The following is a 26,860-nucleotide window of genomic DNA, read 5'->3' on the forward strand; positions in this document are numbered from 1 at the left end:
GAAACAAAGTGGTAATGAATATATATGCGAGAGAGACATGCTGCACTCAAAAACTGGAATTAAAATGGATGCTTGGTGCATCAGGAGTTAGACTCAGCCTTCTCAGTAAAATCTGACCTTCCATAGAAAAGGGTAACGTTAATAGTTAATGTGAAACAAAATGTAAGGAACATATTAACTTGGTTCTCTGCTAAATGTAATATATGGAACAAATTACTCACAGATATTGCTGGAGAAAGAGTGATGTTCCCTATAGATACTTTTAATTCATCCAATGAAGCCATAGTGTAGTGAGAGCTATTATTTGGCTGTACAGGTTTGATTTCTACATGGAACCTCCTCGGTTCATCATCTTCAGAGTCAGAATCACTGGATGAGTAGAAATGGTTCTCTTTGATATGTTTTTCTCAGTTAAGGTAACTGATATTTTAGTGTCACCTATACAGTGAATAAATCAGTTTCTCATACACTCCTCAACATATACATCTGCGGCAAGTAAACACTTTCATGCATAAAACTAACAGTTAAAAAAGTGTCTGACAATAGCTACTTGAAAACATCATCCACAGTTTGCCAACACTCATACTTTAAAGTTAAACTTTGATTCTTTCACTCTAAGCATCTAACAAATGCAGAAGGTATGTTAATGCAACTTTACTGTTACGAATTTAAAATCACAAATGACCAGAATGGAAAAATTTAGGCTCTAGAGTAGTATTAATTTGTCAGCAGTGCAGGTTGGAGCATAAAATGGAGAGTTAAGACTTCTGAGTTCTATTCCCAGCTCTGCTACCAACTCACTCTGTGACTACAGGCAACATATCAAACCTCTGACTCATTTCTGCCCCTCTGTAAAGAAGTTATTAAATAATACAGTAACTGGAATTCTTCAAGATATTTCTATTCCACTTTGATGTGTATGTACTCCATGCATTTGAGATTGGAGTCTTTTGTCTAGCAATGTCCACTGGGTCTGTACATGTGCTCTGAGAGTGCTCATGCTCCTGTACTGAGGGAATAAAAGGTGATAGAGAACCAACTGCCCCTCAATTTATCCTCCATTGCAGAATCCAACTGTAGGACTCCGAAGAAGAGTGGGTTGAGGAATATGTGGACATCATCTCAAAGGATCTTTGTTACTGGACAGGTGTCATCAGGGCTGTCGCTTCTCCCCAGCTTCAAAGCATGCGCTGTCACACCCAGTCTCATGCCTGATCTACACTGGGGGGGGATCGATCTAAGTTATGCAATTTCAGCTACATTACTTAGATCTACTTACTTTGGTGTCTTCACTGTGGTAAGTCGACAGCTGATGCTCTGACGTCGACTCTGCCTACACCTCTCGCCCTGGTGGAGTACTGGAGTTGAAGGGAGAGCGCTCAGCGGTCGATTAATCGCGTCTAGACTAGACATGATAAATCAACTCCTGCTGGTAAATGTGACTGCCACAAAGAGGGAGGTCTTCATAGACAGGTGTAAGAGAACATCCCATGGGTACAAGACTCAAATTACTGAACATTTTGTATATATCTTTGTTGGGAAGAGTAATTCTCTATTGGAATCTGCCAAGAATACATGACAGACACCAGCTATTGCTGCCCCATATATGCAAATATACTTTGTTAGACAACCACTGCTGAGTTCCTCCTCCTGCCTGTTGATCCAGTGGGTAATAAAGAAAAGCCCTCAGTCAAAAAGGTTTATTGTCATAGAGGGACTTAACTTTAGCCTTGACCTCAGGCTTCAGGGCTATCCCTCCCAGGAGTTTTTGGCAGTCCAGCTCCTGGCAGCCTCCCAGCATCAGTCAGCTCTGCTCCCCTCCTGGAGCAGCAGCCATAGGGCTGCTTCCCTGAGCCCCTGGACCTTGCTCCAGGGATCCATCACAGGAGCTAGCTCCACTCCAGTGAAGCTTTTCCTCCCCAAAGCTTAGCCTATCTCAGCCCTTCCTGCCCAGCAGCCTACTTACAGCCTTTTATAGACTCAGGTGTAGCCCAACCCTCTATAATTGGCTGGATTGGGCTCACCTTCTTTGGTCCAGGAGTGCTGGCCTTAATCTAGCCACAGGGACTAGTTACCTTGTGACAACAGGTAAATAACTTTTCTTTCTTCAAGTGCTAGTTCACATACATATTCCACTCTTGGTGATTCCCAAGCGGTGAATTAACTAAGGTGGTGGGTGCTCTAAGTCTTCACAATAGACTGCAGAACAACTCTGCCAAAGTAAGCGTCTGCTCCAGATGCTTCCACTAAAGCATAATGTCTAGTAAAGGTATGCATAAGAGCCCTAGGTGGCAGCTTTACAGAGATTAGTTATGGGCATGCTTCTCAACAAAGCAGCTGAGGCTGACTGCAACCTACTGGAATGGGCTACAATACTGTCTGGTGGATCTAATTTAACTAGGTCATAGCAGAGCCTAATACACCCTGAATCCCATTTAAATAATCTCTGGAACGACACAGGGTGGCCTTTCATCCTCTCAGCAAAGAATAGCAGCAGCCTAGGAGAGGACCTAAAAAGTTTCACTCACTGAAGTTAAAAGGCTAGGGTCCTGTGCTCGTGAAGGCTATGTAGCTTAGCTTCACCATGATTAGTATGGGGCTCAGGAAAAAATGTAGGTAGATGTATGACTTGATTTATATGGAAATCAAACACTTTTTTTAATAGGAATTTAGGCTGTGTCCTAAGGAATACCTTAACACAGTGGAAAATAGTATGGGGGGGGTTTCCATTGTAAGAGCCCCCATCTCCCCCACCCTCCTAGCAAATGTGACTGCCACAAAGAGGGAGGTCTTCATAGACAGGTGTAAGAGAGAACATCCCATGGGTACAAGACTCTCAAATTACTTAACATTTTGTATATATCTTTGTTGGGAAGAGTAACTCTCTGTTGGAATCTGCCAAGAATACATGACAGACACCAGCTATTGCTGCCCCATATATGCAAATATACATTGTTAGACAACCACTGCTGAGTTCCTCCTCCCTGCTCATGGCTTTTCATGGAGCTCCCAGTGTTTGCAGTACTATCTTTCCTTGTCAGAGTGAACTGAGCAATTAGGATATGTGTTAGGGTAGTTACATAGTTGCCCATTAGTATCCAATTCCCCCATTTTTGACAGGCTTTGGGTAATCTGAGGGGAAATTTTAATTCTTCATTTCCTTGTATTCGTTTCCCAATGGAATCTTCCTGGTATCATGGCTTTAGGATGTCACATCCAAAGGACCTTAGATTTAAATATTGTCCCTCTCGCAACATGGCAATTCCAGTTAACAATGGATACTATATGTGTGTTTGTCTGGTGGGGAATCCCCCATAAATGTACTGTGTGCTAGTTCTTTTCAAAAAGGAGTTGAGAAACCAGGCTTAAAATATTTCTTTTTGACCACTTCCATGCCAGCTGTCTGAGACAGAGTTCATCTGATATCCCTGTACATCTGCCTATTGTGTTGAGAAGCACCCCTGTGAGTTCAGCCCGAGTTGGCTCCAGGAGTCTACCGATCTTTAATTTCCAGAGATACTGGTAGGACTGTCCCTGTTACGACCACTGAGGGAAAGGAACATCATTCTTCCTCTACGAGCAGAAGCTAGTCTCCTCAAAAGACCTCCGTAAGAAGAGTTCAGTCCTATGATTCTATGGAAAGTTCAAAATCTCCCCTTTAATTCCAATCTAAGGAGATTCTGTAGCCCAAGTTGGGCTCATGGTTCTATTGTTTAGCACCACACACTGAACCTACCTTGTCAATGATCAATAGAAAGTCTGCAACCACTGAGGTGTCTGCAGCACCACATGTATTTGGCACCGGTTGCTCCCTCTCTCCATCATTGCCAATAACTGTATTGGTACCGAGCAAGTTGTTACAGATTATTTCAATTCTGGCTACTTCTATGGGCTATAAATGTATCCCCAAATTTTAACAGCCCCATCTACTCAGTAACAATGAGATATACAGTACCAAAGGACCTCCAGGTTACAGAGGAAACTAAGTCCTCCCTTGCTATTGGTAGGGCTTCACATTCTACCAGCATGAGGGCCCACTGCCTCAGTGGTACCGACCTCCTCTTCGGTACTGAATGCTGCTGTGGGGTTACGATCTATAAGCTCTGACTCTGCAGCCCCTCCTTTGGCACTGAAATTTTCTTATTCCTATTCTAACTCCCAACGAAGTGGGGAAGGATCTCCCATCTACTTCCCTAGAGCCTCTTCATCCAAGTTTTATGGGTCAGAGAGGAAGTCTAAGGTCTCCTACAGATCTAAGCAGCAGAGTCTATGAGGGTGACCTATGAGGGTGACCATGTGCTCTGGTACCCTTCTCTTTGGGCCCCTACTCCTTTTCCTTATAATATTCCTTCATGGCCATATTGGAGCCCCAGATGTCCATATCAAGAGCATACCCTGAACGCATCACCTCACAGACAGAAGTACCGAAGGCAGAAAACAGTGCAGCTTCACGCAGCTCCTCAAGATACCTAGTTTCCAGATGAATTGTCCATAGGTGTGTGGCATTTCTCCAAAAAGGGCCATATTTTTGGAGTTTAATGTATCTCTCCCTACATCACCCACAACATATATAATTTGAAAGTTTATTTTATGTACATTTAGATGAGGTCTGATGGGGAGCTGTCAAGTGGTGCCATAAGCCTGTAGGTGAGGTGAAACAATGGTACCCAAAATGGGAAAATGTCATTTTTTTGCACAGTTCCAGAAACTCAGCAACATGACTATAACTATAGTTTTTACTGTTCAAGTTAAACACTACATTAAGGTGTTGAAATTATTGGCCAAAGCTACCAAATTACAACATATTAAAATTTTTTATTTGTTTTGGCATGAGAATGTATTCCCCCCCCCAGATATGAAGACGCTGTTTACAATGTGACAAAAATGGTGATCATCAACATTTTGCAATATATTCTTAATTGTCAAAGTTTCTCACAAATGAGAATAGTTTTATATATTTTCAATTTAAAATTGCTGACCAGATCAGTCTCGCACTGAAGACCATGCACAAGTAGTGGCAGATTACACAGTAGTTTGTACTGCATAGTAGGTAGATATAAATGTATGTGAATTCCTAATGTAATGCCACTCCGTTTGTAAGCTTCTGTACATACAGTGTGGCATCTAGTCTGCCAGGTAGAAGGTTTTAATTTGTAATTGCCTATCCATGCAGAACTAGCCTTTGAAACATTCTACAAACTAGCTTTTTAATTCAGAGACTCTTATGTGCAGGTCAATATTAGTGTTAGAAATAACAATACAGAGCTTCCTACTAGGCTTCAAACAAATGGCACTAACAAAAATGGCAATTGTAATACTATCATATAGCTCTAATTTAGCACAAGTCTGTATACTTATATAAGATGAAAAATGGTGGTAGTAATGCTAGCAATACACTTGGGGAATTTTACCTCTACAAGGAAGTTATAGTATAAAACGACATGGAGGACATAAGCTCCCTTACATTAAGCCCCACTTATACACCCCACACACCTCCTGTATCCCAACCCCCTGCCCTGAGCTCCCTGCTGCACCACAACCCTTGTGCACCCCAACCCCCTTCCCTGAGTCCCCTCATACACCTCCGCCCCAATCCCTTGCCCTGAGCCCCTTCCTGCACACCCCACACTCCCTTCTGCACCCCAACCGCTTGCCCCAGCCCTGCATACAATTTCCCCACTCAGATGTGGCCCTCGGTCCAAAAAGCTTGCCCATCCCCATCTAACCTGTTCTTAAAAACCTTCAGTGATGGAGATTCCACAAGGCAGTATGTTATAGCACTTAACTACCCTGAGAGGTCCTTACTCCTGGGGGAATTCTTCACCACTGTGCACGTGTAGAATTCATGTCACCCACAGATTTCTTTGCTTCGCCATAGAAAAATGTCTTCTGACAGGGAAGCTGCAAGAGCAGTTACGCGCCCCTCACCAGCAGTGTGGGCACATCACTTTGGGTGCCCAGAGCAGTTGGTGAAGTAAATCACTGTGGGGGGCTGTGTCTCCAATTCTGTGCCAGGCTCAGCTGCTAGTCCGGGGCTGAGTCAGACCCACTCTCAGGAACCTTGCCTGGCTGTAGGAAGCTGTGTACTCCCTCTTCTTGTCTCCACCACTACTCAGCTGTAGTGAGAGGGGTCACTGTACAGGGAACTGCTCTCTCGTCCCCCCAACCCCCCTGCGTTCAGATTTCCCTTATAAGCAGACCCCTCTGGCAAGCCCCATCCCCCTGCACACTGAACACCCACCCCACCTAAGGCCCACCCCCTGCATCTGGAGCCCCCCCCCACACCAAGACCCCTCTGCCAAGCCCTGCCCCCAGACCTCCCTCCCCCCAACAATCCTACCCCAATATATTTGCAATAGAAAAAAGGATATTCTGGCTTGCTTCTGGTTTAATACTGTACCCTTCGTCATCTACATCAGGAATGTTCTAAAAAGAAAAAAAAATTTATGGCACTGACAAACTCTTCTCTCTCTCTGAAACGTACAATCATAATAATGTATTTTTACTTGAAACTGTTGTACTTAGGAATTTAGACTTTGTTTGACCCTATTGCCAGATTAAAATTACGGTATGACAGTTTGTGACACTTACCCATTATTATTAGGCAATTATTTCCAGTTACGCTCCATGGCTCAGAAATTCTCTGGCAGTTCAGATTTCACATTTCAAATAAGTGCCAATGAGTCTGGAGTTATCTGTGTAACTTCAACAAAATGCACTGTATACAGATTGACTTTATTTGCCTGCAGTGGTAACTCTAAAAGCACTTATTTTCCTGGCCCCACAGTTTTCAAATCTCTTCCCAATTTCTACTTCTATTCTTTCAGCTACATTATTTCAGGATCTCACACTCTAATTAGTATACAGACTGGTAAGTCAATACTTCAACAGAAGACTAAGAAAAATCTAGATGGTGCAGGATGTAATTTCTTCTTCATCAATCCTGTATCATTACTTTAACAAAAGATTTTCCTCTCATTAGTTTTGAAATATATGGATAAGATTTTAAAAAATGGGAAACTCACATCAGGCTCTTGCACCCCTATCTAGGTACCAATATAAGAGTTTTCTGATTTTCAAAAATACTCAACACATAGCAGTTCCCAATGATTTAAGGTAAAATTGCTGGGTTTTCATCACTTATGCAGGACTAAAAAGAACACTTAAAGCATCTATTTTTAAAAATTTTAGCCACATAATTTTAACCCTATAAAATTATATTCAAAGAGCCTGCTAATCCAAGGAGGGGAGAAGAACAGAAAGTTCCTTTAAGTCCACTAGTGACCTCTCCATGCAGATTTAATTTGTCTGTGAAGTGTTTAGACATTATACTGATAGGCATTATAGAAAACTTCAAGACAGGGAGATTTTTAAAATGTAGAAATCTGACCTCTTATAAATCCCTTATAAAAAAAAGAGTAATAGTCTTAGGATTAGGATGCTAAATTGTTTCTTTTAACAAGTTGATTGGTTACACACTTGGCTGAAATACAGAAAATCACGAGTAAAAGAGCATGAAACAAGAAAGTAGTTTATATATGACTGACTAAACAGGTATTAGAAGCTTGCTCCAAAAATTTTGAGGCAGGACTTAGACATTTTTTCCTCATCCTGAATCTTTTAAACTATCGATCCAAGACACGTACCGGAAACTTCGTGATGGCAGAAAAGGAAGTGAACTTAATGGTCTGTTATAGAGAAACACTAGGGAAAAAAGTTATTTTCTAAATCAATTTTTCTATTTTTCTGCCCCTTCCCCTTTCTAATTAAAAGGGCAGGTGGTAGGAAGCAGTTGGGGGGGGGGGGAGACAGGGGGAGGATGGAGAATTAGTAGACCACAAACTTCCAGTAACATTTTTCAAGAAAAAGAAAAACAGACTCCAGAATTCTTTCATAACCCATTTAAAGGCTGATAGTGAAGTCTGTCAGTTAAGAGTGCAAAGCAGCAAGAAGTCAGGCCAGGAAATCTGACATAAGCCTCTAAGAATACTTGCTACTTTCTTGGCAAAAAGCATAGGAGAGGATAATGCAGAGCAGCTGCAAACTCACTGCTGTAAAAGTAATTTTTTAAAAAAATTCAATCTGGGAAAATTGTCAAAGGGAGGGTCTGGACAGCAAGACAGTATTTCTTTGTACAGTTTAATATTACTACAGTGTTTATGCTTTATTACCTATTTCAGTAGTTTTCAATGTTATTCATAGGATTTCTTCAATTTAAATTGAATATTTGGTGGCTCTTACTAGTTGTTTACATCTTGTTTATCAATGTTTTCATGGTATGACCACTAAATCCTACCCCCAGTTATTTATGGGATTTTCTGGGTTTTCTTTTGGGCTCTCTTGTTCTCCAGTAGCTACCTCTGCCATGTTTACACCCGAAAACTGAACCAAGCCTGACTGAACTAGTGAGATGATCAGTATAACCATAGCAGCAACACTTGCTTGTTCTCTGCACCACTGCAGATTTGCCCCATTGTCCACAATAGAGCTGTTGGAAACAATTTCAGTTGCAGCACCCTCTTTATATTTTTCCCCACAGTTCACAGCAATACTTCCTAGAAGCACTGGATTCTGAGAAATTTCAAAAAGCTGCAGCTACATTATGGGTCAGCAGTAGGATGACTATCTGAACCATTTTCACACTAACACTATATTTGAACCAATACAAGCTGAAAGAGATTAGACTAAATTTATTTAGATGTGCTGAAATTAACTCTACTTCAAACAGTATTTGGCATGCACATAAACTGAAGCACTCGTGTGTGGATACACTGTACTTTACAAGTGGGCTTTGGGGACCATATGGTTCTTAGAATGTACAAATCTGTCCAGTGTAGACAATGTCTTGGTTATCTATCTGGGGTCTTTAAGTGAATTCTCTGTAATCTGTTCAACTTTCTGTACAGAACCATGTATATTTCATTTGAGAGTGCTGCAGCTTTTCTGGTTAGAGATCATTCCCTGTACTATCCACATTTATTTTAAGTTATCTGACACGTTTCTCTAACAAAGGAGAATAAAAACATCACTATGAAATATTCCTGCAAGATATATAATTTCATTTCTGATGTGACCATCTTGACTATAATAAAGAACTACCAACAAATACATACACAGTCAAAATTGTCCAATTTCCCAAATCTAAATAAGGAGTATCAAAACTGTTGTGTGTGCGCATGTGCCAAGCGTCCTCATGCCTGCACTTGAAAATATGAATCTTTCTAACCCTACAGATAGTTTTGTTTTCAGTAGTTAATTTAAGAAGGAGCTTCTTGTATTACATTATTTACCCTGGAAATGGAGCAGTAGATGCAAGATTTGCCAAGTGAACATAGACCAATCAAATGGAAAAAAGCCCTGTTACTTTAAAGTTTCCAAGAGGCTACTAATGTGAAATAAAATGCAAAAGTAGAGCAATATATTCAAAAGCATCTCTTTAATGTTTATAATTTCAGTAAATAGATCCCAGATCACCAAGAAGTCAGAGGCTGATTTTAAGAAGCTTTTTAGGTTTTCTAATTTTACTTTTCAATAAATAATAATTTTGTCCCAAAAGATGAGTATAAGATTACCTTGTTTATTTTTTCCTCAAAAGGACCAACATAGCTTCAGTGGTCACCTTAAAATATTTAATTTGCCAATAGTTACCACATTCTCTGAGATACTACAGTTTTTTCCCGATACTTAAAATATGAAATAATGTAGTAAATATGCAGCATCTGGTGGTAAATGTTTACATTTTAATGGCATCCAGTATATTAAAATGTTACTTTTAATTTAGCCTCACCTTTTACAATTTTATTTTGATTGACAGAGCCTCATCTCATAGCAATCAAGGCATGGATTGAAAGAAGCCTGGGCATAAGTAGTCAATACTCTTTCTCCATTGCCCTCCCCCTCCAAAAAAAAGGTTGAGAGAGGCAAAATAGATTGAGGAAAGTTTCAGAACTAAAAGGATGTAGCAATGGTCATTTAATTGCCTAAATTTGCTACCAGTTACCATTTCCTTAAGTCTAGTACATTCAATCAGTTATTATGATAAGAATTCCCGTGCAAATATTAATCAACAGTTTTTGATACTGCCAATAAAACCAAGAGAAATTTTTATATCCACAAAAGAGAAGCATCAGATCAAAAATCTGTGTACATGTCAAACTTTTATTTCAAAAAGACTTAAAACGTGGGAAAAATTGTCATATGAATGTTTTGCATTGCTGCCCATCACACAATATAATGAAATTCAAAAACATTTTCCTATATATGATATATCATATAATGTGTTCGTCAAACTTTATAAAAGTTTTTAAAACTAATCTCTTGTTTGTTCTTCCTTTACTGGGGTAGTGTTTGTCTCTTAGGTTTGTATTTATACAGCTCCCTTGGTTTTGGCATTTGGGTATAACCACAATTTGAATATTAAACAATAGCTTTTCCAGTTCACTTCCTTAACTTTATTTTCTTCTCTTTTGTATCTTGCTATATTTCCAACTTGGTGGATTCCCTGGACTGTGACACTCTCTTTTTGGGCCATAAGAACGCTAAACGGGATACAAGGTTTTATTTTGTTGCTGCTCTTGTTGGTTAATTTGTGTGGGTCCGATTTCTGGAGGAGAAGGGACATGTTTGGTTAGATGGGAGTGTCATTCTTGCTATGGTAGAAAGACTTTCAAAGGCTTTGGAGCATTTTTTATAGGGTAGCAGACAAGATTTGCCTAATCTTTTCTGGAAATTCATCCCATGGGGAAATATCCTGATCAAGAATGCTTTGTCTCCTGCTCTTATGCATTTCATCCTGGGTTTTGTGATCTGCATTGTTTCAAAAGAGAACACTCTCAATAACTAATCTTTTGAAAAAGCATTGTGCAGGTTTCCTTTGAGGAGGAGGATTGATAGGTCAGATCTAGAGTGATCACTTTGTGAAGTGTTCGCCCACAGGTGATAGTGTTTTTGTCTTTTGTCATTTTCCTGTATGAGTTAAGAGCACAGTGATTGTCTGGTTTCATCCACATAACTGTTATTGGGGCATTTAGTGCATAGGATGAGGTACACTACGTATTGTGATGGGCATGTATAGGATCCATGAGTCTTGAAAGGTGTGTTGATCATTGTAGGAATGGAGCTATGTCTGCAGGTTTTGTATCTATTGTTCTGGCAGGGTCTGGTGCTGCTTTGAGTTGATATGTCTTGGTCTGTGAGGGGCTTGTGTCTGATGATGAATTGCAGAGGCTAGGAGGTTGTTTGAAGCCAGAGGTGGGGGTTCAGGGAAGATTTCTCTCTCAGACTTGAAGAGGAGCTCTGTGTGACTCAAAAGCTTGTCTTTCTCACCAACAGAAGTTGGTCCAATAAAAGATATTACCTCACTCCAGTGGCGGATTAACAAATTTGCCACCCCTAGGCCCTCAAAAAATTGCTGCCACCCCGCCCCCAGCGGCAAGTCTGGGAGGGAGAGGGGAGATGTGGTGTGCTCGGGGGATGGTGGAGGTGGAGTGATAGTGAGTGGGGGCAGGGAGCAGTTCCCTGCCCCCCCCCACCCCAAAGAGTTATTCCCCGTGCCCGCCGATCCCAAGTCACTTCCGCTATCCCCCGAGTGCACCGCTATTTGCTTCTCCTCCCTCCCTCCCAGCGCTTTCGCATGGCAAGGGAGGGAGGCAGGAGAAGGGGAGTTGTGGCACTCGGGTGATGGCAGCAGTGGAGCGGAGGTGAGCTGAGGCGGAGAGCGGTTCCTGGCCCCCTGAGTTACTCCCCGCACACATGGGCCCAGCTCACCTCTGCTCTGCCTCCTCTGAGTGTGCCACTACTCACTTCTCCCTCTCTCCCTCCCAGCACTTTTGCGCAGCAAGCCTGGGAGGGAGATGGAAGGAGGGAAGTGCGGCGCGCCTGGGGGAGGAGGCAGGCTGGGGATTTGGGCAAGGGGCGGAGGTGGGGTGGGGGTGTGAGCAAATTTGCTGCCTCTGCAAATTTGCCACCCTAGGCCTAGGTCTTGTTGGCTAGGCAATAATATGCTGCTGCCTCACTCACCTTGTCTTTCTAATATCCTGGGACCAACATGGCTACAACTACTCTTCAATAAGGGTCAGGGACTGGGAAACAGCCACAGGGCCTTCCAAAGGAAACCCTTGGCTGCTCAGTTTCCAGAAAGCAACTGCGAAAGAAGAAAAAGCCAGAATGAGACCTGCCTTGGGTGCTACTGAGGCAGTTTCCCCTCTGACTGACTAGCTGCAAGCCAGCTGACCCTTTCATATGGCTATAAAAGCTGGTCGGGGGAGACAGAGATGAAAGGAAAGGTGTTCCTATCACTTATGAGTAAGGCTACGTTTTAGTCATGGGTATTTTTAGTAAAAATCACGGACAGGTCATGGGCAGCAAACAAAAATTCCCAGCCCATGGCCATGACAGGTGCTTTGCGGGGGGAGAGGCAGCAGCGCACAGCCCAGGACCCCCCGACGGTGCTGGGGAAGGGTTGGCGGGGCTGGCTCCTCCCTACCTGGCTCCGAGCCTCCTTGGAAGCAACGACATCCCCCTCCCTCAACTCTTAGATAGAGACGTGGCCAGGCAGTTCTGTGCACTGCCTCTGCCCCAAGTGCCAGCACCTTGGCCAATGGGAGCTGCGGGGGCAGTGCCTGCAGGCGAAGGCACCGCCGCTTAGGAGCCAAGGGATGTCGCCACTTCTGAGGATTCCCCCCACCCCCAAGGTAAGCGTCGCCCAAAACCCTCACCCCCTCCTGTATCCCGAGACTGCACCAGCAGAGGTTGGTGCAGCTGGACCAGGGGCTGCCTGAGTTCAGGAAGCCTCTGAGCCAGCCGCACAGTCGCTACAGAAGTCACAGAGGTCCCAGCAAGTCACAGAATCCATGACTTCTGTGACCTCCATGACAAACTTGCAGCCTTACTTATGAGATGACAATCTGATAAGAGCATTAGAGTTTATCATCTATGAAAGAACCCTTCCTTGACAATATTCACAAATATTTGCTGACCGTGTTACTAGTACACTAAAACATTTTATTCATGGACAAAACGGATTGTCTTTAGAACTCTTAGAAAATAATCTGCATGAGGGCTATATACCCAATTTGAGGATGGCAACTGCCTGGGCTTGAAAACATTCTTGCTTACCTCTCTTCTGAGTCACTAACAGAATGGAGAGAGACTATGAGGTGACAATATTAGAGGCCATAATTTAGTGGTCACCTTGAAATCAAGCTCAGAAGGTAGAACTTTCCTGTACTGACAGTATATTTAAATTTCTACTTAATTTCCTATGTATTGTCTTACAACACTTTTGTTCAGCGCTTCTCAATCTGCTTCACAGATAGCTGACTGTTCACATGTTACTTGCACCTCATTTTCACCTGCTAAACTCCATTAAAAGACAGCTTAAAATACATTAAATACTTTTACATGTAAACAACTGCTATAGCTGCCACAGAGAGGGCTATGTAATTGCAAATGGGAGGGAGGCAGTCCATGTGATTCTCTATTAAGAGATCTCACTATGAAAAGTTTGAAAAGTCCCTGGATATAGTCCATTCTTAATCTTTTTGAGACACTTTATGAAAGCAATGATGTTAAAGTGTCTTCATGGACACCTGAATGTAGGGTTACATAAGTAACTGAAGACAGCCCTGCATATCTTTCCATATGGATGGTGTCTTTGGCAAAGGAAGCTGACTGGGCTCTCCAGATCAGACCAGCAGAACTTTCACAGACAGTTCTGAAAAGATCCTGCGTTTCCCCTGGATATTTCAGAGTATGGAATATCTAACTAGTCTCATGGACAGTACAAGTAGTTAAGCTCTCTGCAGCAGTGACAAAGAAACTGAGGCGGGTCAAACGTCTTTACACAGATGTAGGCAGGGCCGGTGCAAGGATATTTCGTGCCCTAGGTGAAAATTCCATCTTGCGCCCCCCCCCCCCCCAAAATCACATACATTATACACAATACACGGTCACAGAGTAACATGTTATAATTTAGAATTTATGTTTCCGCGCTTTAAGTTTAGCAAATTTAGAAACAAGTTCCTCCAAGTCAATGTTGTGAGCAATGTCATGTTCTATTGACAAGGTAGATAGCCCAACAAGTCTTTGTTGCAACATTGATGTTTGCATATATGTTTTTATCAACTTGAGCTTCGAGAAGCTTTGCTCACCACTGGCCACAGAAACTGGGAGAGTCAAGAGGATGCGAAGAGCAATAACTGTGTTAGGGACACTATCTGTCAGCTTATTTTCCCATATGAAGTTCAATACATCTTGGGGTGATGAACTCCTTTGGACTCGTCTTGCAATAGCTTGCAATTCACTGCACAAGTCAAAGGCATCAATATCCTTGGATTCACCATGTTGCAAAGCTTTCTCCAGATTCAAGCAATGTTCCATAATTTGCTTTGGTGTTTTATTTTGCAAACTCTAAACATCATATATGAAGCCAAATACTGAACTAATTTGCTGCATCAATGTGAATCTTTCTTCAACCGAATGTATTGCTGTGTCAATGACTGCAAAGTAAAAGTTCACTTTGAATTTTTCTTTCGGATCATAAATAGGTTCGTCATCTGCTTCATATGTGAACTGCTTCCTCTTCTTTCTAATACGGATTGGATCTGGTTCAAAAAGTGCCGGTACATCCAACTCCTCCGCAAGTTCACCTCATCTACCAATGTTTTCTCAAAGGCTGCGTCACTTCTGCGGCCCACAAGAAACTTCTTGGTTTCTCCAAGTTGATTAATGGCATCACATATATCAAATTCTTTTGCCTGAAGTTGTTTGCTAGTTATGTTGATCTCACACAATATGTCATACCACAAAACAAGAGAAACAAGAAACTTGAAACTAGAAATGGCTTTTGTAAGAGCCTTTGCATCAACTCGTGATGTATTGCCAGATGATCCTGTCAGAGTATTGTCTTCATAGATATCTACCAGAGCATCACAGATGTCACCAATGAAAGCAGGATGGAGAAGCTCCCCCAGCAGAAGACCTAAGACATGATGGCTGGATACATAAACAGACACCTGTCCCTCACAGGCAACTACCTCATAACATGCCAATTTTGCTCAGGACAGAATATCATAGAGGAATACTATGCATTCAGTGGTCTCTACACTGGCCAAGCAACAGCATGACAACTAACCTAACCAGTCCATCCAACTTTTTTGACTGCTTCTTGGGCACTGGTGAGGGGTAGCGGTGCCAGACTGAGCCCAGTGATGGGTGCACTACAAATCTACAAACTGAGGCAAGGTGCTGGGCCTAGAGTTCTGCTGAGACTGCTGTCCTGCACCAAGTGGAGCACAGCCTCCATGAGGAGAGAACTCAAACAAATATCACGCTCCTTCTGCATGATTCCCCCAAGCACTTCTTCAGGCAGCTGCTATGTGGGTCACTCACAGGCTTAGGCCTGCCTGTTGCAGGCAAAACACAGCAGCAGGGCTTAAAACTCAGACAGGGCCACCCAGAGGACTCAGGGGGCCTTGGGCAAAGCAAAATCGGGGGCCCCTTCCATAAAACATTTGCAATACTATAGTAACATGTATTAGGAAATGTAAAAAATAACTAGTGAAATACATTCAAAATTAATTTGTAATAATTTGAAAATAAACTAAATACATTATTTAAAAACATTAAAAGCTGTAATGGTATGTATACATTTGCAATTACATAATGGGCAGTTGCTGGGTGATTGTGATAGTTGGTACCAATGGGCTGTCATTGCCTGGGGGTGGTGCTGTTTGTTGCCCACGGCTGGGTGGGTAGCTGGGCTCTGGGTTCAGGGGTGCCCAGCTCACAGGGGCTGGGCTCAGGGATGTGGGGAGATAGGGTCAGGGGGGTGTCCAGCTCAGAGGGGCTGGGCTCGGAGCTAGGGGTCAGGGCTGTGGGGGGATGAGGTCGAGGGGGTTTCCAGCTCAGAGGGACTGGGCTCGGAGCTGGGGGTCAGGGCTGTGGGGGGTATGGGGTCAGGGGGGTGCCTGGGGGCACTGGGGCAGCTCAGCTCTGCAGGCTGCTGTTCTCTCCAGCTGTCCAGGCACAAGGGGAGCAGGAGCAGGGACCAGCTAAGGACCAAGGGGGCAGGAGCACAAGCACCTGAGGCTGATCCATGGGGAGGCACTTGCTTACCTTGCCCAATGCATGAGCGTTAGGGTCCTCTTTCTTCCTCCGCTTCACCAGACCACTGCTGAGGCTTTTTTCTTCTCCGTGCCCCTCGCTGGAGCTGACGTGGAGGCTGAGCCAGGGGGCAGCCGCGGCTTTCCTCCAGAAGCGAAGCACTGGTGTTGCGCCGCTGTCGCAGGGCCCCTGCCACATGCCCTAAGCAGAGCTGCGCAGCTCTGCCCAGCCGCCGGCGCCCCCGCCGGGCAACAAGGAAAATTGCAGAGGCTGGAGCCCCTGCTCTGGGAGGGAGAAGGATTCTGAGCCTCTGCCTGCAGCTCAGGGATTCCCCTGGGTCAGCGCAGCCACCGTCAGCTCAAACGTCTGTGCTGCCGCAGCGGCACGCTGACCCCACGGGTGCCCTGGGCTGCTGGGCTGCCGCGCCGGCGCCCTGACCCCGGGGGCGCCCTGGGCTGCCGTGGCTGCGTCCTGACCCCGGGGGCGCCCCGGGCTGCCGGGCTGCCGCGGCGGCGCGCTGGCCCGGGGGGCGCCCCGGGCTGCCGCGGCGGCGTCCTGACCCCGGGGGCGCCCCGGGCTGCCGGGCTGCCACCCTAACCCCGGGGGCGCCCCGGGCTGCCGGGCTGCGTCCTGACCCCGGGGGCGCCCCGGGCTGCCGGGCTGCGTCCTGACCCCGGGGGCGCCCCGGGCTGCCGGGCTGCAGCGGCGGCACGCTGACCCCGGGGGCGCCCTGGGCTGCCGGCGGCAGGCAGCTCAGACTGCCTCTCCAGCAGCAGCGGCTGCAACCATTTAAAAATTTTTTTGAGGGCGCCGCTTTTTGGCGCCCTCAAATCTTGGTGCCCTAGGCAACCGCCTAGTTCGCCTAAATGGTTGCACCGGCCCTGGATGTAGGTGATGACATCAAGAGTGACAGCACTTCTGTACCCCCCCAGTGGACACTGTTTTTCTGTAAGTTCTTCAGTTCAATGCAGAGGCACTGAATTCCATTTGTGGGAATGCACAGAGGCCCTTGAAGAATAACTGCCAAATCCATTCAGAAGTTAGTGCCCTTGGGAGCCTTAGAGGCTCCCAAACACTTTGGACCATTCATGGCCTACAGCAGGGGTGGGCAAACAACGGCATGGGGCCGTATCCGGCCCTTCAGATATTTTAATCCGGTTGTCAAGCTCCCACCGGGGAGCAGGATCTGGGGCTTGCCCTGCTCTGGCGCTCCAGCCGAGGAGCAGGGTTGTGGCCTTGAAATGGCTCCATGCAGCTCCCAGAAGCAGTAGCATGTCACCCCTCTGGCTCCAACGTGTAGGGGCATCCAGGTGGCTCTGCATGCTGCTCCCACTCCAAGCACCACCCCCACAGCTCCCATTGGCTGGGAACCACAGACAGAAGTTCATTAGAACCTAAACCAAAAAACTTCTGTATCAGTAGCAACAAATTCAACTGTACCCAGAAAAGATTAAGAAACCAGTGTATTTCTTTAGGGTACTGGTGTGATATGCTCCCTTCTGTAACACTTTTAAAGCAGAAGACAGATTCCTGCTTCAACATGTTCACTTTTGAAATACTAGTGGGTCGAAGACCAGCAATATATAAGGTCTGTGTCATGCTCATTTTAATTTTCATACTGTGTCATATTAGTCTTAATTTTCATACTGTGTCATATTAGTCTTAATTTTCAAAAATGAAATTGAAAATTGTATTTTCAGCTTTTTCTTACTATATTCCTCATGTAAATATCATTGCCTGCATGTATGTCATACTAAGAAAAAAAAGATTTTCCTCTGTACACATCTCAAGGCACAACAGTTCTCAATTAAAAATGAGTGAATTTACACCTTGCTCTAATTTCCTGCTGAAGAGAGTTTTTCCACTAAATATTTCTGTTTTTAATACCATATAAACACATTGACAGCTTATAAACTTAAATCAATCTTTTCTCAAATTTGGTATTCTATCTTGAAACTCTAACTTTAACATCCAGAATATTTAGATCCAATTTCTCTTTTTTGAAAACTTTCAGAACTATGTGATTTTAAAAACAGGAGAAGGCGAACTTCACATGGTCCAGTATGTTAGTTCAGCTAGTTCAAATCACAAGGTTCTTTATGCTTGACCTCAAGCTGGCCCAGTTTATATGCCAAAAAAAGTACTAATGAAGCTTGACAAAGTAAACAGAACAAAAACAAATAGCCAAAAGCTTTGTATATGCCCATAAAATAATACAACCAAACTGAATCCTGAAACTATTTAAATTACAATGGTAAGCTACTTTCAATATTTCAGGATCTTTCATGGTTAAAACAGATTAAAACGAAAATCTTTATAAACACAATAAGCATTTACTTAGATATGAATATGGCCAGATCCAATAGGGAAAAAAAAAATCCACGCAGTAGCCAGGGATAATGGGGGAAAAATGTCAGCAATCGGTAATTCTGCCTTCTTTATTAGCATACAATTGTGAAAACTCATCTTATACAGGCGATTATTAAATTGTTTCTAATGTACTGAATGCTTGCAAGCAACCTGTTAACACACAAAATTAGTGGGTAAATTCTTTTAGAATTTCATCTAAAAAAAATCTATGTATTATTTTGTATGTCAGGTCTGATTTTGTAAATATTCTTGCAACTATGATTTATCAACAGTGTTACTTGAGCACCTATATATAGTCATGCACTGAGTTAAAAATCAGTAGTATAGTCAAGGGTATATGCAGGTAAACAGAGTTTACCCACTTCTCATTTGGGGTATATGGCATTCACTTCTTTTTTTAAAATCACTACACTCAGCAGCTAAAATGATGAGTGCCCTGAAAAGCATCTTGTCCCTGACTTCAATGCTCTATGCTTAAAAATTTGGCTCTCAGTGGTACCAAGCAGCCATAAAGCCATGTCTACACTTACTGGGATCGATGCCGCAGGAGTCAACTTCACGGGTCTACTGAAGACCCACTAAATAGACCGCAGAGAGCTCTCCAGTCGATTCCAATACTCCACCAGAACAAGAAGAGTAAGATAAGTCAACAGGATGAAGTGTGGTGTAGACAGCACAGTAAGTAGACCTAAACTACGTTGACTACCGTAACTTAGGTTGACTTACCTCGGTAGTGTTGATGTGAAGGCCTCTATTTTTACTTAATTTAGGACAAGTGAAAAAAGTGCATTATGGTCCTGATCCAAAGCCAATGGAAAGATTCATTGACTTCTGTGAGCTATGATTCAGGCTCCATATCCTGGGAAGCTCTCTTGACTAATGTAGCAGATGATAACTGCAAAGTATCTAAATCACATCATAGCAACACAGTATTATACTATGCCACACATTTTCTGTATCAATGTTTCCCAGAGTCTTTGGTTATAACTCAATGGACACCTGAACTAGACAAGTAATTTACTTAAAATTTTCTAGGATCTACAGCAGGGGACGGCAACCTTTCAGAAGTGGTGTGCTGAGTCTTCATTTATTCACTCTAATTTAAGGTTTTGTGTGCCAGTAATACATTTTAACGTTTTAAAAAGGTCTCTTTCTAGAAGTCTATAATATATAACTAAACTATTGTTGTATGGAAAGTAAATAAGGTTTCAAAATATTTAGAAGTTTCATTTAAAATTAAATTAAAATGCAGAGCCCCCTGACCGGTGGCCAGGACCTGGGCAGTGTGAGTGCCACTGAAAATCAGCTCGCGTGCCGCCTTTGGCACATGTGCCATAGGTTGCCTACCCCTGATCTACAGCTTCCATTTTTGCATTATCAAGTTCCAAACACAAGCCAGACATTAATGAATTAAAAAAACCAGAAAATATTAAGACAGAAGAGTTAATAAATTACAATTGTAGACATAAAATCTGCTTTTCAACAATATCTCTCATGTTTTTCTATAGATGTCCCGCACCTTTTACTATAAATTCCAAAGCCACAAAAACTTGACACGGAGTCAAAAAAATACTGCAACCTACTATCTATACCAGTGGTATCCAACCTTCTGAACCTGAGGGCTGAACATAAAGGACTGACAATTAGAACTAGATACAGTTTTTCAGGCAAAACCCTTTTTTTTTTTTTTTTTTTTTTTAAAAACACTGAAAAACTTGGGACTCTGGTTGACAGAAACATTTAGCAAATTTGTGTAGATTTTGGTGAACTGTTTGAGCCTAAATGGAAAAAAAAATCAAAAATGTTAACACAAACCATTAAGACATCATCAAAATGAGATTACCAGAGAGGAGGGATACTGCAGTTCCAGGCACTGCTCCAGAGTAAGGATTCAAACCTGGGTCTCCCATATCCCAGGGGAAGTGCCCTAATAATTGGGCTATACTGGGTATAGGCCAGGGAGCATCACCACTTCCTCCGGTGGTTCTGTGAATCTAGCTTTTCATTTCCTTGGCTTTTATTAAAAATATTCTAAATGAAATTGTTTTGATTCACTGAAATTCAGACACATTTTGAATTTGGTTTGAACCAACCAACTCCACTCCCTGGCCCCCTCCAATTGACGGTGAACCAAAAAAAAATCAGTTATTAATACAGCTCTATCCATAACTAATACAGCAGATTGTTGACGCTGTTAGTCCTGGAACACTTGGGAGTGGGAAGCACACACAAGTCCCATGCTGGGGATTCTCCTGGAGTATGAGCCAGCAGTGGGTATGTCAGGCTTAAGAGGAGGAGTATCTGGAGAGGGCTGCACTCTGGCTATTCCAGCTGACATATGCCCCTGAGGGAACTCTCACCAGCTAGCAGAGGATAGAATAGTCTCCAGGCTTTAGAAGGGAAAGAATCAGCTAACCACAACTGGTTGTTGATTCTCAGCTCTTCCTCTCTTTCTCATCCCCTGGGCGGCTGTGTGGGGGAAGTGAGGCTTCCTCTGCTAGGCATTCCTTAGGTGCATGCAGAGCCTTATTCAAACTAAGCAAACTAATAAACCAAGGATAAATTTAATGAAATTTTAATGTGCATGTAGTTTCTGATACATACTATAGCAGTAGTTTTAAGGATTTTCTATACAGTGAACCACACCTAAATAGATAAGAGACTGTCTCTCTTGGAACAAATCCACTCTCCTCAGATTTCTACAAACCACTCTTACCTCCCAGCTCCCATTATTGATCATATAACACTTGTGGCAACAACAGGAATTGGTTCTATGGAAAAGTAGCTTAAGATAAATATTAAATTATTATCTTTCTTTTCATGTGATTTGGCAGCTGCAAACAAAGATGATCATGAGCAAAGTCTGACCAAATAGATCTCCATGGATCAGTGTAAGAACTGCTGTAATTATGGTAGGAAATGCATTTTCTACGGTTGCCTCATTATATATTGTTTATTTTTATTTTTCTATTCATAAATACTTATTACATGTGTGGCCAAATATGAAAGTCCTAAAGAAAGTGGCCAAAGTGCTACCTCTAATTTCCCACAGTTTATACACAAAGAGTAGTGGATAAACTATTTCCCTTACGCATCACAGGTACTGAGTTCAAATCTTGGTGGAGGTTGTATTTTTTAGTAAAACGTCTACAATTTTCTTCTCCATTACTGTTGTTAAGATTGTACACAGTTTTCCTCCTCTCACTAACCCCAGCCCCCCCTGAAAGTTACCTCCTTGTATTAGTAACTGTTGTTCTTTGAGATATGGGTGCAGATGTGTATTCAGCTCAGATGTGCATGAGTCCAGAACAGCAAAGTCAGAGAACTTTGCTTAGCAGTACCCATTGTGGTAGTACTTGCGCCCTCGGACCTCTTGTACCCCCACCCAGGGCTGTTTGAGGCAGAGCTGCCTTAACCTCCCTCAAGTTCCTTTGCATTGAAATCCAAGACTGAGGATGCCAATGCAGAGGGGACAGAGGGTTGTGGAATACATGTCTGCATCCATGTCTCGAAAAACAATAACAGTATAGGTAGGGTAACTGTTTTTACTTCGAGTGGTTGCAGATGTGTATTCCACTCAGGTGAGCCACAAGCAGTAATGGATGGAAATGGGCTCTCAGAATCTGCTTCAACAACAATTGCAGAATTGTCTTTCCAAAGTTTGCATCTGATCTAGACAGTCATAACAGCATAATGTTTGGTAAAAGTCTGTATGGAAGACCAGGCAGCATCCCTGCACATGTCTAATACAGAAACATCACTAAGGCTATGGCAACACTATGAGGCTTTTAGCGCCACAGCTGTGCTTCTACAAGGCATGCAGCACAGCTGCTGTTTGTTGGCAGGACAGAGCTCTCCGACAAAAAACTTCCACCCCCAACGAACGGCAGTGGCTTAGTTGGCTCTCCTGCCAACAAAGTTCTGTTCACACCGGCGCTTTTCGTCAGTAAAATGTTTGTCATTCAGGTGTGTGGTTTTTTTAATACCCCTGAACGACAAAAGTTTTGCCAACAAAGTGCCAGTGTAAACAAACCCTGAGAAATGCAACCAAAATCGCATGACCCCTGGTTAAATGAGCTACTAGTTTTTGGGAACTGTGGTCTGAGCTACCCCATATGCTATTACAGTGCAGGAAGGAATATATCAGGAATTGTGTGGAAATCACCAGATCCTTCATCTGATCTCCATAAGACACAAAAAGTTGAGGTGGTAAGTCCTTTATAGACAGAATGCCAACGACCGTCTCACATCCAAGGAATAAATATGTTGTTCATCTGCCTTTGAGTGAGGCTTAGGAAAAAATACAGGTAGGGATATTGTTTGGTTAAGGTGAAATTGTGACATCATTACTTTTGAAAAACTGAGTACATGGAGACTCCACCATTAAGGCCCACAGCTCACTAAATCTCCTTGTGGAAGTTACAGCAACAAGAAAAGCTGTCTTTTGGCAAAGACGAAACAGAGAGCAAGTGATTAGGGACTCAAATGGAGGACTCATCAGGGCAGCCAGCACAGTATTGGAGAAGACAATTCTTTTACAAGAAGAAACAAGTGGACAACACATTATAGAAATTTAACCATCATGGAACTGGAAAATACCAACTTCTCTCAGACTGGAGGATGAAATGCTGAGATCATTGCTAAGTGGACCCTCAAATCACTGAGTGACAGACTTGAGGATTTAAGATGTAACAGGTAATCCAAAATGTCTTGAATACATGGTAGCATCAGCCAAATTCCCCAAGCTAAAGACCAAACGAAAAAACACTTCCACTTAGCCAAATCAGAAGACCTAATAGGTTTTTTACCATTAAATAGGACTTGCCGCTGCACTGCTTGCAAACATTGTTCTTCCTCCTCATGCAGCATCCATGCCATTAGGTGCAGACGGCTCAGTGCTGGATGCTGTATCAGATTATGATGTTGTGTTAGCAGGTCAGGAATGAAGGGAGGAGATTCCTGAGAGATTGAACAGATAGACTGTAAAGGTTAGAGAACCAACATTGTCTCAGCCAAGCTGGTGCAATGAGTATCAGGTTGGCATGTTCCAGCTTCAGTTTGAGAATGAGTGGTATCAGGGGGAAGGCATACATTAGGGCCAATTCTCAATTCAAATGGAAGGCATCAATGAATGAGCCTGTACTGAGATCCACTCGAGAGCAAAATTGACTGAATTTCTTTTTTGTCTTTTGCTGTAAACAGGTCAACTGTCGGAATGCCTCATTCTTTGAAAAGGGACCTTGGCACACTGCTTTTCAGGAACCATTCATGACTCTGGGAGAAACTCCTGCTGAGGTGATCGGACAACCATTTCTGAGCACCTAGTAAGCGTGCAGTTGTGGGAACAATATCTTCCTTGATGCAAAAGTGACAAAACTTTATCGCTTCCTTGTAGAGCTGGTTGGAGTGTGCTTCTCCCTGCTTGTTGACATAATACACTGCGGTGATACTGTTGGTAAGTATGTGAATGGCTGTGCCCTCAATCTAAGCCCGAAAGGCCTAGCACGCTTTGTCAACCACTTGCAGCTCCAGGATGCCGATATGTAGGGAAACTTCCTGTTTTGTCCACAAAGCCTGAATTTTCAATTTCTCTAGACTTGCCTCTCAACTTATTGTGGAGGTATCAGTAAATATAGTGCTTGTCAGGAAAGGAATGGAACACCCTCTCATACATGCTCTGTTCTGCTCATCACTGTAGGGACTCCAGAATCACGAGCGGCACTTGGATGCGCTTCTTCAGTGAATGACAACTCAGATGACAGAGCAACTTCAACCATGATTGAAGAGGATGAAGGCACAATCTCACATGCTGAACTATATAAAAAAGTGTTAACAGGCCATATGGCTTACCAAACTCAGATGTACATGGACTGCAGCTAAGTGTGAGATTGGAGGGACAGACACAGGCAACAATCTGTTTGGAAATGTTCTTGTGGGAGAAAGATCCTTTAACTCAAAGAGTCTAGTAGAGCCCAATGAAGTTTATTTTGTGCACTGGAATTACTGTTGACTTTGTCTTGTTCAAAATCAACCCTAGCGGATCAAAGAGATCCAGCATGAACTGGACTTGACAGAGGACTTGTTCCTCACTAGCCAATCTTCTGTGTATGGCAGGATGTGAATTTTCATCCTCCTGAGACAAGCTGCCATTACTGTCATGCATTTGGTAAATACATGTGTGGCTGACAAGAGGGCAAAGGGGAATATTGTGTAATGGTAATGTTGGCCTGCTACTACAAATCTCAGTAACTTCCTGTGGCTTGGGAAAATTGCCCCATGAAAGTAGGTGTACTGAAGATCAAAGGCTGCAAACAGTCATGATGATCTAATGTGAGGAGAACTGTAGCTAAGGTTACCATGCAGAATCTCATATATTTGTTGAGTCCAGAATAGATCTCATACTGGACTTAGGGATCAAAAAAGGTAACAGAGTAGAATCCCCTTCCCCAATGCTGAAGGGAAAGTTCCTCTATGGCTCCAGAAGTGCAGTCTGGATCAGCTGTAGAAGCAGTGACTTGTGAGATGGGTCATTAAAAGGGATTAGATAGGGGGGATAGATAGGAAATGGATAACATAACCACCAATCCTACAGTGTTTAGGGCACATTTGTATGTAGTTATTGTTTCCCAAGCACTGCAGAAGTGGGACAGCATCTCCAAATGGAGAGGAATTGGTGTTGAAATTGACAACTGGTAAGCTGCCCCTGATATGAGCATAAAATTGATTGCTTATTTAAAGCTGATGGAGGATGGGCAGGCTAGTTGAAATTAGAACCAGAAGACCTTCTCTGTGACTTATGGCTCTTTCTGTAGAAGTCCTGCTGTCCAGCAGCATAAGCTCACTGCTTGTAATACCACTGGAAATACCACTTGGTATTGTTGCTGCCGCCGCCTTCCATAATGCCATCTCTTATCATGGATATAAACCCCCAATGAAAATAAAGTAACTTGAGAGTCCTTAAAAGACTGTAGTGTCTCATCCATCTTTTCTGAAAACAAAAAAATAACCATCAAAATGTAGGTCCTCGGTGGACCTTGGGCGCTATGCCAGAGTTCTGTAACTATGAAGCTCTTCTCTGTTACATCTGAGGCCATAATCCTGGACGAGAAATCTGCCACATCCAGTGCTGACTGCAATGACATCTTTCCCACTAAACAACCTTCAGCCATGAAAGCTTTAAACTCTTTCTTGGAGGATTCTGGTAATTTTATCATATTCGAACAGTGACTGCTGATTAGCAATGAGCATTTGTAAAAACGAAGTTGAATATATTTTTCTTCCCATCAAATCCAACCATTTAGAGACTTTTCCTTTAAGCATTCTCTTAAATATCCTGTCACACACTCTCATTTGCAGCTGTTACAACAAGAGAGTGAGGGGCTGGATGCGAGTAGAAGTGCCTAAAACCCTGCATTAGGGACAGAATACTGCTTATCAGTATGCTTTGTTGTAGGCAGTAAGAAAGTGAGGGCAAACCACAAAGTCTTTGCAGATTCCAAAAGCACTTTATTTAAAGGTAAAGTTATCCTCTCTGGAGCTGACAACTGGAGAATGTCTACCAACCTATGGGTACTATCCTGAACAAATTCTGCCTGAATGCTGTAGCCATTCGCCTTAGCAGATCTTAATAATGACCAAAAGTCATCAAGCACATGAGAAGAGGAATCTGGTATAGCCGATTTGTCCAGTGAAGATGAGGAAGGAGGAAGCAGGGCCAGTGGGATCTGCTGAGATTCTGCTTGCTCCTGCAATAATGTCTCAGACTGAACCACCTCCATATGCATTTCCACTGTAGGTGGGCCAGGAGACAAAACAGCAGGAGAGTTCAGTGACCACAACAAGCCAAGGACCAAGACAGTAAAGATCGAGAGAATCTCAATGGTTCCATGAATGCCACAGAAGAAAGGGATATGGCATTGATGGCTAGCAGAAACTGGGCCAAGAACCACTCTCTCTACTGAGAGAGCATATCGATCCTGGTACTGATGTGCTCCCCTGAGGTATCAAAGACTTTTGAGCTCAGTGCCTGGACAGAGAAGTAGAAAATGATTCTGAACTTGAATGCAAGGAACCTTCCAAATAGTCCAAAGGGAACAGAGGAGCCATCTCTGGTGGAGCCATCATATGCTCCGACTCATCTGAAGCCCAGTATGTGGGTTGCATTGGTGCCTACGCAGGTAGAGAAGCTGGTGCCTTGAGTAGTGGCAGCATCATAGAGGCAGCACTAACACCTGTTAGAAGAAGGTGGTACCAAACCTGTAGCTCTGGCCAGCACTAGGGCTATAGAAGCTGACACGGTCTCCGGAGAGAAACATTAAATCATCACGGACAACAACTGTCTTGGTGCTGATACAAACTTATATTGTCTGTGCAGTCTGGATTTTAA

General features: G+C 43.2%; 1 protein-coding gene across 6 annotated transcripts in view; it reads right to left on the reverse strand.

The window, feature by feature from the left end:
• Window positions 1–26,860, reverse strand: part of FCHO2 (FCH and mu domain containing endocytic adaptor 2) — a 228,201-nt gene that overhangs the window by 52,676 nt on the left and 148,665 nt on the right. For all 6 annotated transcript variants that reach the window (XM_050945258.1, XM_050945259.1, XM_050945257.1 and 3 more), the window contains exons 12-13: window positions 6,367–6,426; window positions 222–395 (exon numbers count right to left, since the gene is read on the reverse strand). In XM_050945258.1, the coding sequence (XP_050801215.1) occupies window positions 222–395; window positions 6,367–6,426 (234 nt within the window). The remainder of the gene's footprint in view (window positions 1–221; window positions 396–6,366; window positions 6,427–26,860) is intronic.

This window comes from Gopherus flavomarginatus, chromosome 3 (assembly GCF_025201925.1).
Source record: "Gopherus flavomarginatus isolate rGopFla2 chromosome 3, rGopFla2.mat.asm, whole genome shotgun sequence".
Taxonomy (NCBI): Eukaryota; Metazoa; Chordata; order Testudines; family Testudinidae; genus Gopherus; species Gopherus flavomarginatus.